The sequence below is a fragment of the Ananas comosus genome, linkage group 25 (genome assembly GCF_001540865.1).
Source record: "Ananas comosus cultivar F153 linkage group 25, ASM154086v1, whole genome shotgun sequence".
Lineage (NCBI taxonomy): Eukaryota > Viridiplantae > Streptophyta > Magnoliopsida > Poales > Bromeliaceae > Ananas > Ananas comosus.
In genome coordinates, this window is record NC_033645.1 from 2,399,831 (window position 1) to 2,414,985 (window position 15,155).

General features: G+C 36.0%; 3 protein-coding genes across 7 annotated transcripts; 2 read left to right on the forward strand and 1 right to left on the reverse strand.

Moving 5' to 3' along the window:
• LOC109729064 (DEAD-box ATP-dependent RNA helicase 8-like) lies at positions 246-6,205 on the forward strand. Of its 2 annotated transcripts, XM_020259707.1 has the most exons (11): positions 246-359; positions 475-831; positions 1,903-1,963; positions 2,437-2,671; positions 2,887-3,125; positions 3,741-3,992; positions 4,079-4,259; positions 4,762-4,850; positions 5,023-5,096; positions 5,185-5,345; positions 5,642-6,205. In XM_020259707.1, the coding sequence occupies exons 2-10, from the start codon at positions 587-589 to the stop codon at positions 5,261-5,263; spliced, it is 1,455 nt and encodes a 484-aa protein (XP_020115296.1). In that variant the 5' UTR covers positions 246-359; positions 475-586; the 3' UTR covers positions 5,264-5,345; positions 5,642-6,205. The 2 variants fall into 2 exon arrangements, with proteins under 2 accessions (XP_020115296.1, XP_020115297.1); XM_020259708.1 differs by lacking the exon at positions 246-359 and having other exon boundaries at positions 368-831.
• On the reverse strand, positions 6,773-8,695 carry LOC109729065 (ascorbate-specific transmembrane electron transporter 1-like). Its single transcript, XM_020259709.1, has 4 exons — positions 8,592-8,695; positions 7,812-7,860; positions 7,391-7,590; positions 6,773-7,231 (listed from the first exon to the last, which is right to left on the reverse strand). The coding sequence occupies exons 2-4, from the start codon at positions 7,843-7,845 to the stop codon at positions 6,932-6,934; spliced, it is 534 nt and encodes a 177-aa protein (XP_020115298.1). The 5' UTR covers positions 7,846-7,860; positions 8,592-8,695; the 3' UTR covers positions 6,773-6,931.
• LOC109703652 (tRNA-specific adenosine deaminase 1-like) lies at positions 10,980-14,505 on the forward strand. 4 transcript variants are annotated; one of them, XM_020224356.1, is made up of 11 exons: positions 10,980-11,211; positions 11,298-11,418; positions 11,493-11,677; positions 11,793-11,891; positions 12,307-12,432; positions 12,605-12,777; positions 12,858-12,928; positions 13,051-13,170; positions 13,364-13,451; positions 13,931-14,097; positions 14,203-14,505. In XM_020224356.1, the coding sequence occupies exons 1-10, from the start codon at positions 11,019-11,021 to the stop codon at positions 14,048-14,050; spliced, it is 1,296 nt and encodes a 431-aa protein (XP_020079945.1). In that variant the 5' UTR covers positions 10,980-11,018; the 3' UTR covers positions 14,051-14,097; positions 14,203-14,505. The 4 variants fall into 4 exon arrangements, 2 of the variants coding, with proteins under 2 accessions (XP_020079945.1, XP_020079944.1); XM_020224355.1 differs by having other exon boundaries at positions 13,931-14,058; positions 14,160-14,505; XR_002213995.1 differs by lacking the exon at positions 14,203-14,505 and having other exon boundaries at positions 13,051-13,118.

Sequence of the window (15,155 nt, forward strand, 5' to 3'; positions counted from 1 at the left end):
AAAATTTCCTTCAATCTGTAGTCGAGCACGGTGCACGCAATAATTATTCCCGGTCTATGGACCAGCTGAAGACCATTTTTTCTACCTGGTCTTCGCGGATGACGTGGTAGACCAATATTCCAGGCGATAATAGTATCTTTAAGCCGACATATCCTAGGCCAGCTGCGGGCCCCACTTCGATTCACCAACCGCACGACGAGTTCGCCTATAAATGCATCACTCCTCGATACGAAATTGCCGAGGGCTTTTTCGTCATTTACCCTCTTCTTTTATTTTTTTTTGGTCTCCCTTTCATTTGTGAGTGGTGACCTAGTTCGCACGCGGAGTCTCCACGAAGAAAACCCTCTCCCTCGTCCCAGGTATGAGAACCCTCTCTATCTCTCTCCCCTTTCTCTCTCCCGTGTTCGATCCTTCCCCCTTCTCTAATGGCGTTCTATAATCTGCTCTTGCTCCCAAACCCTCGATCCGCCTCAGATCGCTTGCACCGCCGCTTCTCTTCTTCGGGTTGGGGCTCGAGTTATTCCCCGATCAGCGTAGAGTTGCCCGAATCTAACCCTAGATCTTTGATCTCTGAGTCTTGCTTCTGATGAATCCCCGAGGTAGATATCCTCCTGGATACGGGAACGCAGGTGGGGGTAACACGGGCGGAAACCCTAATTACTACGCGAGAAACCCCCATCCGCAGCAGCAGTATGTGCCGAGGAATTATGCGCAGAGTCAGCAGCAGCAGTACGTTCCGAGAAATTATGTGTCAAATAGGAATCAGATGGGAAGCGATTCGGGACCTAGCGAAGTAGCCAAAGCAGTTCAACCTGATGGAATCGACTCAAGGTTTAATTTGTTGTATATTATTTTAAAATGTGTTTTTATATCTATAGTGTTTCTTAGGTTATGCATTTCTTTGAGAAAGAGAATGCATTTCTTTGTTTTAGTGTGGTTTTATGCTGATACTTATAGAAAAATTTGTTAACATTTTTTGCACCATTCTTGCTTTACTGTTTTTACCAGCCAAAAGTCCTTTCCTATAATGGCATATTTATATATTGTGTATACAGAACACTGATAATTCATTAGATGACTTTTACTTCGTATCTTTTTAACTGGGCGATGATTGAGCTCCTATGAACATGTATATAAATATGAAATGCTAAGCTATGTCCTTTGTACCTGCTACTTACTGGGTATCTATTATTTAATCTAGTTTGTGATAGGTTTTGAATCACCCTTGAACTGTAATAGTCTTACTTCATCTTATTTTTGATTTGCTTAACCTTCTTATACATATATTAGGTGTTATCATCTGTAGATCATTCTTGAAGATTATTTGTAACATCTTATCAGCTTGTTTAGTTGATGTCTTATTTCATTGTTACATTTTTAATAAATTTACATTTTTGAAGCACATTCGTCTAATCTAGAGGAATTGAGGAATCTATTCGCATGGACTAATTTAGATAGTAAATATACTTCTACTATCTTGGGTACTTCATCTGACAGATCATCTGGCCTAGTGGTAGTTTATCTCTCCGTGATCGCTGATATGGACCTCTTTTGTTCTGTCTGTTTTATTTTGTATTGCTTTGTTGAGTTGGTTTACACCTGAAAGGTTGATTCTTATAAGTTCGTAGGATCTGTTCCATGGTCTGGAATTCATACATAACTACCTGAATAACGTGTTGATATATATTTTTATTAATACGTGTGTATCTTCATGTACTGAAGTTGAGAAGGTCCATTTGCGGTAACCAGTTTGAACTGAGATTATAAATCTAAGGCTGTCCATTATCTACGAACAAAATTTTCCGTTCTCTGTTTGTAATGATCATGTTGTATTGATAAATGTTTGCTATTTCATACTTTTAAAGAGAAAAGTTTTTTTTTGTTTTTTCCCGATGATATCAGCTCTCAAGATTGGAAGGCACAATTGAGGATACCGCCACAAGACACACGTTACAAGACTGAGGTATATGCTCTAATTCTTTCTTGCTTATAGTGAGAAATGATACTAGTTGATGCATCACAATTTTACTTTCTTGAACTAGAGATATACAAATCTTTGGTCGGGACTTTATGCGGAAGGACTTTTACTATTTGCATGCAATTACATTCAATATTTTCTGTGGTTTTCTTCCATATAAGCAGGTTCCTTTTCTATCTAAAAAAAATGTTTTTCTTTATGAGGATGGTATTTTATGCTTGTTCTTTGGTTCGAGCTAATATGTTTGGATCAATCCTATCTTACTTAATAGGACTGACATGTCAAGAGATCATGACCTGATGATCTTTTGTAAAATGAATTATGTTTTCATGTTTTAGACTTGTCAATAGGGTTTGGTGCTTAGATATTTGGTATTAGATTCAATGTTTACATGGTGAAATATCACTCCATTATATATGTGCTATTATACATTGATAATTATTTTCCTCCTTTCTCAGGATGTCACTGCAACTAAAGGAAATGAATTTGAAGATTATTTTTTGAAGAGGGAACTACTTATGGGAATCTATGAAAAAGGATTTGAAAGGCCATCCCCTATTCAGGAAGAGAGCATTCCCATTGCACTTACTGGCAGTGATATCCTTGCCAGAGCTAAAAATGGCACTGGAAAGACAGCTGCTTTCTGTATTCCTGCTCTGGAAAAAATCGATCAAGATAATAATGTCATCCAAGGTTCGGTCGCCTTCCATAAGCATAAAATAAAGATACTTTCAGTGTAAATCAGCTATGTGTCTGTGCTTAAATGTCTCCCTTTCCTTCTATATGATTTGTTTCCCACCCAAATTTAATGATTAACATTACTCTTCCTGCGCGATATGTGCCTGAGCACTTTATCATTCTAACTTATGGCTCGTTTATGTACTTACATAGTATATGTGATGTTTCAGTTGTTATTCTGGTCCCCACACGAGAATTAGCTCTTCAGACATCGCAAGTTTGTAAGGAACTTGGAAAACACTTGAAGATTCAAATAATGGTTACTACAGGAGGAACTAGTTTGAAAGACGATATTATGCGCCTGTATCAGCCTGTCCATTTACTAGTTGGAACCCCAGGCCGCATACTTGATCTTGCAAGAAAAGGAGTTTGCATTCTGAAGGATTGTTCAATGCTCATTATGGATGAGGTATTTCATTTGCCAAAGTTTATATGTTATAGCATGTTGTACGTTGGATATTACTAAAGAAATGATGTTATGAATTTTATGAATTCTTTCATATAAATAATTTCGTCATTTGTACAAAACTTACTTTATTTGAATGAAATGAGGAATTTTGTCCATGATAATTTAGTGTTGTTTCTTTTGAGAGTGTGAGATTTTCATTACTTTTTAGCTATTACATTTATGGTAGGAAACTTAGATCACATAATTAATCCCTGAGTTTCATTGTATATTTGAGAAGTTGGAAAACTCTTTGTCATCAAGGTGGGTTTTCTTTTGATGGCACTGTGTATTTAAGCGGCCATTATGTGAAGACCAAAAAAAAACATATGAACATTTGCACTGGCAGTGCTTTCAACCAATGATTTAGTTGTTAGTAGTTTCTGGCATGCAGCATGGTTTGTACTGTTTGGTGTGGCACTTTTTAAATTCTCATTCCAATGGATGCAAGCTGACTGAAGTGGCATACTGGTGGAAACCCAAGTATGCATCACGCTAGTTGATCAACAAAAGCTGCGCAATATACATGAGACTTGCAATTTCTGGGAACTTATTTTACCTTGGCTTTTGTTGTTACAGGCTGACAAGCTGCTGACTCCAGAGTTTCAACCTTCAGTTGAGCAGTTGATCCGTTTTCTCCCTTCAAATCGTCAGATATTGATGTTTTCAGCAACATTTCCTGTTACTGTTAAAGATTTTAAGGACAACTATTTACCAAAACCATATATAATTAATCTTATGGATGAACTTACTTTAAAAGGTATAACACAATTTTATGCTTTCGTGGAAGAAAGGCAAAAAGTTCACTGTCTCAACACTCTTTTCTCAAAGGTCAGCATTAATTGATGTTGTGATTATCTTTTAAGTGGCATTCATCTTTTATCTGAATATGATGGATTCATGTTTTTTATTTGTAGCTCCAAATAAACCAGTCTATTATATTCTGCAATTCAGTTAATCGAGTGGAACTCTTAGCAAAGAAAATTACAGAGTTGGGTTACTCTTGTTTCTACATCCATGCTAAGATGTTGCAGGACCACCGGAATCGAGTTTTCCATGACTTCCGTAATGGTGCCTGTAGAAATCTTGTTTGTACAGGTACAGATCTCACTTTCTGACTATGCCAACTTCTAGTTTATGGCTAAGAGTTTGCTGACGTGTTTCTTATAAAAATATCTGCATCATGCCGCTTGTTGTATGGTTTGATTGTGTTCATTTGTGTTATGTGGACTATTGATTGATTAGCTAGCGTTTCTTTATTGCATTTCTTGGTTATTCTTAAATTTATTCTTATGGATGTTGAGATCTCACTAGTAGAGTCCCTTGACTCTATATATGGTTACCCTTTTGAGAGTCATAGGTTTAATGAAGTTGGTGTTGTTGTAGGAAGCCTTAGCTTTGATTATTTATTTTTTGATTGTTGGTTAGCAGCAAGTTATAAGTCTAGATTAAGTACTTTCTTAATTGATTTTCTTGATATCTTTTTCCTCATTTGGATGCACAAATTGTTGTTTCTTATTATTTGGGGAGCGTACAAGCCATTTACAGCTCTGAAATTGGATTATCAAATGAAAAATATATCACATGTTTCTTTTGTCAGATCTCTTCACAAGAGGCATCGATATTCAAGCTGTTAATGTTGTTATCAACTTTGATTTCCCCAGGAACGCAGAAACGTATCTGCACAGGGTATGTATTAGATGATAATTCATTATTGGTCAGTGAATTTGGAAGTTTGGTAGATCATTTATCATGCGGAACACTAGTCTATGCACTTCAATTATACTTGGTTATTCTGGACCTGAAGTAGCTTGCTTTGTATTGAAACTAAAAAGAACTGTATCTGTTTGGTATATATCAGGTTGGTCGTTCAGGTAGATTCGGCCACCTTGGTTTGGCGGTCAACTTGATCACATATGAGGACCGTTTTAATTTGTAAGCTTTTCATTATTTCTTTCACCTTCTATGTTCTGTTCTTTAATTTGATGTCTTTCTAATAATAACTCGGAGACTTTATTAACAGGTATAGGATAGAGCAAGAGCTTGGTACTGAGATAAAGCAGATTCCTCCACAGATAGACCAGGCAATTTACTGCAGATGATCGAGGCTAATATGTTGCTGCATCTAGAGTATTGGTGAATGCAACCCATAAGATGTCTTTCCTGTATATATGTGCTAATTTTGTAAGTGTTCCTTCAAAATCTCCTGAACTCAAAATTCTTGAGTGTATCCTATCAGTATTTATGATGTAGAAACTATGATGTAGAAACTAATGTGCATGCTTCGCGCATACCATGCCTTGTATTGTTGTATTTCGTTATTACTGAGCCTTCCTAGAGTTGAAAATCAGATCAATTAGCACATTTTCTGCATAATAATTGAATTTTTTTTTTTTTTTTGCAGTCTTATTCTTAATTTAAAGAACTATTGATATTGCTAGGTATCTATTTGACAATTTCCATCTGTTACTTTGTCTCAGGGCTTATTTCTTGTCAAGAAGATAACTCTTCTGACATCTGATGTGGATCTTACAAAATGAAATATTGTGTGGTTTTGGCTTGGTACAAGAATTCCATTGCCCATCAACTTGCATACTCTGTTCTGGGTACTGTTACTGATGCTGACGGCCCATGCAGAAACTATGGAAGATTGCGGTTTGCGTAATGTTGGGCCCGATTATTTAAATTATCTACATATTGCACCTGTTCCCAATTGACATCCCGGATGGTAAATTGCTCAAATCTACTAAATGCTTAAGCTTCTGGTGCATGGCTTATTTAAGTTTTTTCTTCTAGTTTGTGAGCTGAAATATTTCCTGATTTGACTTTTCATCTAGTTATATTCTATGTGCAAGAAAAACTGGTTTTGTCGTGTTGTGTCTTCTTTATGTAACTCCATGTGACTATGGATGTAGTGTAAGGGAAGTGCTGGCATGGAAAACTGTAGTGTGCCCTGTTAAATCATTATTGTGTGCGAAGTGATCTTGGTTTGCTTACTATCTATAGATCCATTGAATTTATTTGGCGAAAAAATAGAGGGGAAATTTAGTGACTCTTTTCTTTTTGTGCTTTGTTATTTGTTTTTAAAGAAGATGCTGTTCTATGCCCAGTAGAGGGTGCGTTGTTAGCTTTAAGTGACAAGAGAGAGAAGTCCATCTGTTGGTGCATTTAAGCGCACTAAATTTGCCTTTAAATAAAGGAAAAGATTGGCTATGAATCCTATGATACAGCAGTTTTGCTGTGGAAGCAGAAATATGCTTGTAAATATGTTACATCATTTAGATAAACAGTTTTACATAATTATTCCGAGTTTTTAGGTTTGGATATGCTGTTTTGGGTCACTTTCTGAATCTTGTGAGACAGCACGCAATATTTGAGAAGTACTAAAACCTTATCTTGCCCCAAACTAGTATGTTCCGAAATAGTCTCGGATTATGATTTTAGTCATGGTGTAAGCATATCATTATATTTATTCTCTACTTAGAACCAAATACAAACAGAATTTGGCGGAGTCCGCATCAACAGTATCAAGAGGAATTTATTTATTTATTTATTGTAAAAAGCAGAGTATCTTGGTTTGCACTTTATGTGAATTCTGTTCTCTTTAATTGTTTGTGATTAAATAGGAAATTGTTTCAACAAAATGAAAGTGATTTCTGTTCAAGCTACCATTGTCATTCACAATACATGTTACGCAGACGGGGAGCGGCAGAACCATAAGCATAATGTTCTCATAACCTGTACAGAAACTTAAGTGACAGGTAACTCATTTAGATTACAGAACTTTTCTTGGTCTCTTCTATGTTGCTTGGAGCGAGGGTAGATATCACGACAGAGGCTCCCAACAGTATGACGACGAGGGCAGTGAAATTGACCAGGAGCGCTTCCGAGCCGTACTTGTCGAACCCCGTCCTCTCGAGGAAGGTGAGCTTCTCCAAGAACCCTAATTGTGCGTTGCCTACCGCAAGTATGAATACGAAGATCCCAAACAACGCGTGCCAGCGGATAGCAGATCGTTTTAGGGTATCTGCAGCACCTGGGTAGAAGAAGGTGAAGAACCCAATAATCCACTGCACGAAGTAAAGAGACAACAGAACTTAGTATAAACTATATCATACTTATATTGCTCAAAATTAGGAAGTTCATAGCTTCCAGTTAGAGCTAAAGCAGAAACTGGCTTTTGGAAGCTCGGCCTGTCAAGAAGATTTCAGATAAAAGTTTCTAGTCACCTGCAAACCATATAAACTGATTGTGCCCAGTCCGACCCACGAGTGCAAGCTGTAGAGGTTGTCGATCCCGCTCTCGTTGTGAAACTTGAAGGCGGCATGGATGCCGAACGCGCCAAGTGCGAGAGCGATTGCATGGAGAATCAAATGGATCCTCTTCCTTGCATCTTTACTCAAAGGAAGAGATCTATAGCTCATTATTGCTGCAAATTCATTTACTGGTGTTAGCTACTTTAGATGTGCCAAAGCAATACCTGTTTAGGCCTTTCCAATCTTAAGCTCGCACATAAGAAATATTTGTAGTTTTTAAACACTGTATGTGCAGCTTTGAAAGTAGTTCCTTGAGAAAAACAGTTATGCTAGCTAGGTTCATAGAAACCACATGCAAACATGGGACATAACTAGAACTATCTGGAGAACTTACCTTCTCCACCCATGATGATAAATCCGATCACCATTACAACCGGATGAATCTGAAATATGAAGTAAAATACAGAAGAAAATACGTAAATATTGTGAAACAACCGTTGTACTCTAGAAGTATAAATTGATAGAGGTTGATGTTTAAATTTTTTTATATTTAACTCTCCCGCTAACGAGATCTGGGCTTGAGATTTTTTGTAGGCTCATGACGTGGATTTAAATTAAATAGGAGAAAATTAATAATATTGGGAGCTTGGCATGACTCGAACTAAAACTCCTACTCTGATACCATGTGAAATAATGATTATACTTTAAAATTTTAAGTTGATAGAGAACGGTATTTAAATATTTTTATATTTAACAAATATACTAAAACAGTATGTGTAATCATCTCTCATAATCAGTTTGCTCCTGTTTCGAATTTTTATCTCTTTATTTCGATACTTTTTGCATACTCTTTCTTACAGTAACTTTTGCAGAAGTTTAACATGTGATAATTCAACAAAGGAAACAATTATGTCCCGACCCTTTCTCAACATTAGCTACCCGCAACTTTCAAAAGTGGAAAGGAACAAAGAAAATTAGCAAACAGTTAGTTAGATTGGCCCTTTTAAGTTTGGGCCCTGATCCTGAGATAGTGAGCCTGTTTTTTTTTCTTTTATTTCCACTGAATATTTTCATTCAACTCTTTTGTACTCTATGATCTATTGATCTTTACGTAAAGTGGCAACCAGAAAACATATAAGAATGATGGCAAGGAAGACCTGGGGTGTTTTCATACATTAAAAATAAGCGACTTATCGGTGGCTTCGTAGGCGAGGCCACCGCGAAAGTGGATGCACCACACCAACACCAACGTCGCCGCCGCCGCCGCCAGCGCATGCGACACGANAATTGACCCGACCTTGGTTGACCCGGTCTCATGCCGGGTGCCGGACGGTGCAGTCGTTCTGCTGTGAACCTGCAGTCCGGAGGCGGTTAGTCGTTCACGGCGCACCCACCGAAGGGGAAGTAGACTTTAACCTCCGCTAAATTTCACGAGAGCACAGTCATCAACCTTCAAATTCGTCATCTATGGTTTCCTCTATTGATGATAAGGTCACTCAAACAAGAGAAGTGAAATAACAAAGATTATTCTGTCTCTCTCTCTCTCTCTCTCTCTCGGTCTGATGCGTGATTGATGTTGCTGGTTCGAGACTGGTCCAATTTAAAATCCAAACATTAGTGTTTGACGTAGACAACAGCAACTTGAAAAATCGAGAAGCTCTTGTATAAAGAGGGAGAATCTTTAATAAGAGTTTTACACGTAGGCCCCTTTTCTACATAAGTTTCTCACTATGGATTTATTTGATTGAGTTATTATTCTTATCCTCAGCATTTATAGATGATTAGTTTAAGGTGCGGCGGCATCAGGGACGAAGTTAGCATTCAATTATGAGACCAAAATACATACAAATTAAAATTTTAGCAAATAAATAAGATTTGCCTAGTCAAATTTTTGATAAGAAAACATATTAACTAAATAATTAGTGTAAAAAAGTATTACTCCTTTTTTATTTATACTTATTTAACTTCTAATTATTTTATTTATATTATTTCACTTAAATAACTTTGAAATTTACAAAATCTAATAATAATTCAGTGAATAATTTAATTTCTTAATTTTTACTAAATATAATTGTGACAATTGATGACTATTAGTTGACAGAGCTATTAATTTTAATATAACCTTTAATTTAATTAAATAAAAAATTATCTAAAATAATTAGAAGTTATGAAGGTACTGAATAAAAAAAGTAAAAATAAATTCAGAATTGAGAGAGCACTATGTTAGCACCAAGAACCTTTTTAAAAAACAGATTACTCAACATACTTTTAAAATTAAATAAAAATATATTTTTAAAATTTTTTATATGTAAGAGCCTAATATGCAAATTATGAAAATTTGGGGGCTATAATCCTCCACAGCAGACCCACCTAGCTCCGCCCAACCAAGTTCATATTTATTAGTGAATAATGCCTATTCAAATACCAAATTAAAAATACTTAAATAATTTAATCAAACCAACTTATTATTCGGTGGTATAAATTTCGTACACTAGTCATTAAACATTTTAGTCCTTCTTTCTAAGAAGAAAATATAAATTTATATATAACAAGGCGCCTAACTTTGCATTGTCATTCAAAGCTAAGTTTATGGAGCACATATATGAAAATTCCTAACGTGCCTGAACCGTTTGATTATTTTTTTTTTTGAGAAATGAACCGTTTGATTATTCTACTCCTCTGATTAGTGTTATTTCTAACTTGGATTAATATTATGGAAAAACTTCAAAAACCCCCTCCCAGTGGTTTTGTAGTTTCTCACTTTGCCCCCATGTGGTTTAAAATGTATTAATTTGCCTCCATGTGGTTTCTTTTTTCTCTTTTTCTTATCAATTTTATTATTATTTTTTCTTAAATCAGTGATAAAGTTAAAATTAAAGAGTACTAAAGTGAATATTTGATAAATCTAGATAGGTATCTAAAGTTTTTTGTATATAATTTAATGAAATATTAACGAAAAAGCTACCGAAAATATAAAAATGAAACCACATGGAGGCAATTTGATATATTTTAAACCACAGGGAGGCAAAGTGAGAAACTACAAAACCACAAGGAGGGGTTTTTGAAGTTTTTCCATATTATTCTATCAACCATCCATTAAATTCTAAAGGAACAGACAACCTCTAAACCTCTAAACCTCTAAACCGTGGAGAGACCACCACTAAACCGTAGAGATCACTATCATTTCAATTCTATAATTTTTCATTCAAAAATTATAAATTAATAATAAAAAGATCTAAATATTATTAATAATATTTCAGCACAAATAGTTACAAAATAAAAAATTATAATTTAAAAATTATGTAAATATAGACGGTAACGTTTGTAAATAAAAGATTACAGTGCTGTAAAAAAAAAAAATTTACTTAGATATGGGTCAGTGGAGAACTCTCTCCATATGGTATGATATATGATAGTCTTTATTAGCATTAATAATATTTTCAAAATTACCGACTCTTTTTTCATTTATTACAGTAAATTTTAATTAAAATAAATAATAAAAATTAGATATTTAATTGTATAAAATGGAAAAAATAGAATTAAAAAAATTAGATAAAGATTAAGGAGCAATAATAATGCAATTATCCAAAAAAAAGAAAAAATGATATCGTCGTCGTCGTCCTCTTCTTCTCCTTCGACTTCACCTCTCCCATGGCGTGAGGAGAGGAGCAAATGGGCGGAGAGGGTCTCCGACGCAGCACTCTCCCTCTACCGCTCCCTCCCCAAGAAGGGGAAGCCCCAGGGGCGCGAGTCCACGGTGCTCGCCGCGTTCCTCATCTCCTCCCCCTCCCACGGTACCCCCCACCTCATCTCTCAAACCCTAAGGCCCCTTTTTCTGAATAACCCTAATCGTGTTTCTCTTCTCATGGACTCTTCTAAGATCTCGACGTCGTGGCGTTGGGGACCGGGACCAAGTGTATCGGGGGATCTCTCCTCAGCCCCAGGGGCGACGTTGTCAACGACTCGCACGCGGAGATCATCGCTCGGAGATCGCTCTTGAGGTGTGATCGATCGATCTCAACTACTACTCTTAAAATTAGTATAGTTTTCGTTTGATAATTCGATGCGCAAACAGGTATTTTTACTCAGAAATCGAGCGGCTTAGCTCGGCACGAAGCAATGAGGGTGTTATTAAGAACGATTTCGGGTGTGAAGAGTCTCCGAGTTCGATTTTTAGCTTGGATTCTTCTTCTTATGAAAAAAAGAAGTATAAAATGAAAAAGGGTTGGCATTTACATCTATACATTACTCAGCTTCCATGTAGGTTTTTTTCTTTTTAATTATGCTTCCATTTCTCAATTCCATATTTAAGAAATTCTAAGTGATAGATTTGTTCATGTGCAATCAAATATCAGTGTGCTGATCTTAATGACAGGTGGGGTTTTCTCGACCTCCCAGTTGCCGCCGTCATCTGTAGGATCTCTTTCTTCAGAACAAAAGTTAAATCATGATAATAAAGTTAGTGGTTCTTTTGGTAAGAGAAATTGGTCCTTGCTGTTGTAAAGGATTCATTTTTGTATCTATTTTTTAAGATTTTATACTAGGCCTCTTTCTGTGTTGAAAGACCATAATTTAGTTTTTCTTTCTTTCTTTTTTTGATGGATAATCTATTTTCATGTGGAGTGCAATTTGGAAGGGCTGATACATTTTTTTGTGTTGCCTAGTGATATGACTTCGTAGAACAACTGCATCTTTATTTGTCCAGTAATTTGGTTTCCATAGACAACTGCATTTTTCTGCTATCGTGTGATGCAATGTCGTTTTGCTCAGAATTGTCTAATTTGAGTTCTTAGTCAATCAGGTTGCATGTTTGCCAATGTAAAAAGTGAACAAATGTTTGATGCAAAAGTAACCGCTCTTAGTCAACGGACTTCTTCTTTTTCCTCCAGGCTATTCTTTAAATGGTTGTCCAGAAGTTGTTGGGACGGTTCAAAAGAAGCCAGGACGTGGCGATACAACCTTGTCAATGAGCTGCTTTGATAAAATAACTCGTTGGAATGTCGTGGGAGTCCAAGGTTTATTTCTCAAGATCTCTTTTTCTTTTTTTTTTTTTAATTGTGATTAACTAAACAAAGATTGAATTTTGGTGTGGCGCATATATCATATCTGGGAGTAGGTTTTCGGTTTTAGAGTGGCATTCTAGGTTAATCAAATTTCATTGTTAATTCTGCTTTTTGTGCATTTCAGGAGCTTTGCTTTCTCACCTTCTACAACCATTATATTTGTCTACCATAACTGTGGGCAAACCATCTACTGATTTTCCTATTGAATTTTTTATCATAAATGATCTTGGAAGAGCTCTGCGTGATCGCTTAGCTATTCTAGAGAATGAATTACCAACTCCTTTTGCAGTGAACAAGGTCAGCTATTCATGATCTTTCTGTTCATGTGTAAATTACAACTTCATAAGTCATAAAGTATCATTATTGCTACACTGCAGCCGCTTTTCTGTGAGGCTCCTGTTCCTCCAACAGAATTTCAACAATCTTCTGGTGATGCTTTAACATGCGGGTAGTTTATGGTTTGATGCCCTTTGTGCACTTAAGCAATTTTTTTTTTTTTTGGTTCTCTTATTCTCCTGTCTGGTAGATCATATGATGGGAGTACAATTTCATTGTTTTGTGTATTATTAGGTATTCTGTTTGCTGGAATAAATCTGGATTGCATGAAGTTGTCCTGGGAACAACTGGGAGAAAACAAGGCACGTCTTCTAAAGGGGCACGTTTTCCTTCGACAGAGTCATTACTCTGCAAGTACGACTACTATTTGTTTATTTAGGAACATACTTGCTGTTAGTGCTTAGCAGGTATCATCGAGACCTATGTTACATCTAGTTGCTTAAGAAACTCACTTTTAACGCCCAGAGAGTCAAATTTCAAAGATATGTCTATCTCTTAGTTACTACTGCAAGATTTATTTATATATTCACAATTCTTGTAATGCCAGGAGAAGGCTATTAGAAGCTTTTTTGTCACTACAACATTCTTTGTGTGTCCATTTTCAAGCTGAGGAAATATCTTACCGTGAACTGAAGGTAACTTTTATTTTTTTTGATCCCAGACAGACATATTTCTTCTTTCCTTTATGTTAAAAATGGGCATTCAAAGTATTGATATTACTTGAAATCTTATTGCTATTTTCATTATGCTATTTTTTGACACGATTAATTGAAAGGAGCAAAGTTATTTTCGCATTTGTGCTCTATCTATCTATAGTTCTATGTTTTTAGATGAGGTGTCTTACTTGGCTAGAAAAGTTCACTTCCATTTCTGTCAGCAGATAAAAGTTTCATGCTCTAGTTAGGGATGAGATTGTATATGCGGTATAAACAACTTCCATGGAGAAAGTTTACTTGCAATCTTATGCTGCACGAACTCCCGGCGGTCGGCCAAAATAAGTCTAGAGATCTACTGTGATAGATTTTATTGGTGAATTGCCGCATATGAAATCTCTAATAATCCAAACAGCTGTCTTGGTAAACGATCTGTAATGATTCCACTGTTGGCCATGCAGGGCATGGCTCGGGAGTACCAGTCTGCTCTCAAACTGCTAAGAGATGGTCCGCTCTTCCACTCGTGGCCCTCGAAGCCTGCAAAAGCAAAATTCGAGACCTTTTCAGTTGATTCACAATGACTACATTGGTTTGCCTTTAGTCTTATTAACAATGATTTACCTCCCAGGTTAGTTCATTTACGAACATTTTCTTATATTTTCTAAAGATTATCTAATTCTTTTACTTCAGGCTCTTAGAAGCTAATCACTGGACGCTTTCGACGCTCGTACAGATTTTCGCGCCGCTAACTGCCACATTGTGGCCAACACTCTCTTCAAATCCACTTCTGTTATAAAAATGGTAAATGGAATGGGTGAAAGAAAGATCGGTACAACGGGAGCATCTTTTACTACATAGTTTATTAGAGGGAAACCTTTTACATGGAAAAAAAAAGAATTCTAAATTCTAACCTGTTAGTATGTTAAAGAGTGATGTTCACACTATTTTAGTTCTCTGAATAGCTGCTATGGATGATACCTAAATATATTTGAATCTTATATTCAGATGAATCAAACTAAAATGATATCATCACAAACTAGTGGTTTTTTTTTTTTTTTTTTTTTTTTTTTTTTTTGAGAGAGAGATAGGTAGCACGCTACCTGCTTCGTTTATTTCATTTAGAAATAAACTTAGCTAGAAATGTGAATCAACTAGAATTCGAACTTAGGATCTCGAGTACCAACCATTAAGCCCTTTGCTATGTGTTTTAGTTAAGTTTATTTTTAAATAAAATAAACGAAGCGGATAGCATGCTACTTATCTCACAAACTGGTTTTGCTAATCTGCAGTTAATTGTGGTAATGGATCATTGCTATTTTCTAATTGTGGTGGTGATGGTTCGTAAATGTTTTTGGTATATAAATGTTGCTTAAAGCGCGAATTATGAAGCCAGAAACTCCCAATTGCTCAGATATGCAGGAAATTTGGCTTAGTTGTATTCGCGTTTTGATGAAATAAATTAAGTGTGTAGAATTTTTTTACTCACGAAATTACATGTAAATGTCGCATCTACATTTCTTCATGATGGTGGCGGAGAGTCGGTTTCAAAATTGCCTACGCAGCAATACTGGGTGTGGTGTCCAGGGTTTTTTTTTTTTTAACCTACAAAGTAACATGTCATGCCTTTCTAACCAATAAGAGCATGACAAATGTCAAGAGCAGGTCACGGCACGCTAAAAAGAAAGT

What these genes read in the sequence shown, in the direction of transcription:
- LOC109729065 (XM_020259709.1), bottom strand. Translation starts at nt 7,845, where the DNA reads ATGGTGATCGGATTTATCATCATGGGTGGAGAAG. An exon ending in TATCATCATGGGTGGAGAAG is followed by an intron (nt 7,591 to 7,811) that starts GTAAGTTCTCCA and finishes ATGAATTTGCAG; the next exon opens with CAATAATGAGCTATAGATCT. An exon ending in TCAGTTTATATGGTTTGCAG is followed by an intron (nt 7,232 to 7,390) that starts GTGACTAGAAAC and finishes TACTTCGTGCAG; the next exon opens with TGGATTATTGGGTTCTTCAC.
- LOC109703652 (XM_020224356.1), top strand. Translation starts at nt 11,019, where the DNA reads ATGATATCGTCGTCGTCGTCCTCTTCTTCTCCTTCGACTTCACCTCTC. An exon ending in GAATGTCGTGGGAGTCCAAG is followed by an intron (nt 12,433 to 12,604) that starts GTTTATTTCTCA and finishes TGTGCATTTCAG; the next exon opens with GAGCTTTGCTTTCTCACCTT. An exon ending in ACAGAGTCATTACTCTGCAA is followed by an intron (nt 13,171 to 13,363) that starts GTACGACTACTA and finishes TTGTAATGCCAG; the next exon opens with GAGAAGGCTATTAGAAGCTT.
- LOC109729064 (XM_020259707.1), top strand. Translation starts at nt 587, where the DNA reads ATGAATCCCCGAGGTAGATATCCTCCTGGATACGGGAACGCAGGTGGG. An exon ending in ACACACGTTACAAGACTGAG is followed by an intron (nt 1,964 to 2,436) that starts GTATATGCTCTA and finishes CTCCTTTCTCAG; the next exon opens with GATGTCACTGCAACTAAAGG. An exon ending in TCAACACTCTTTTCTCAAAG is followed by an intron (nt 3,993 to 4,078) that starts GTCAGCATTAAT and finishes TTTTATTTGTAG; the next exon opens with CTCCAAATAAACCAGTCTAT.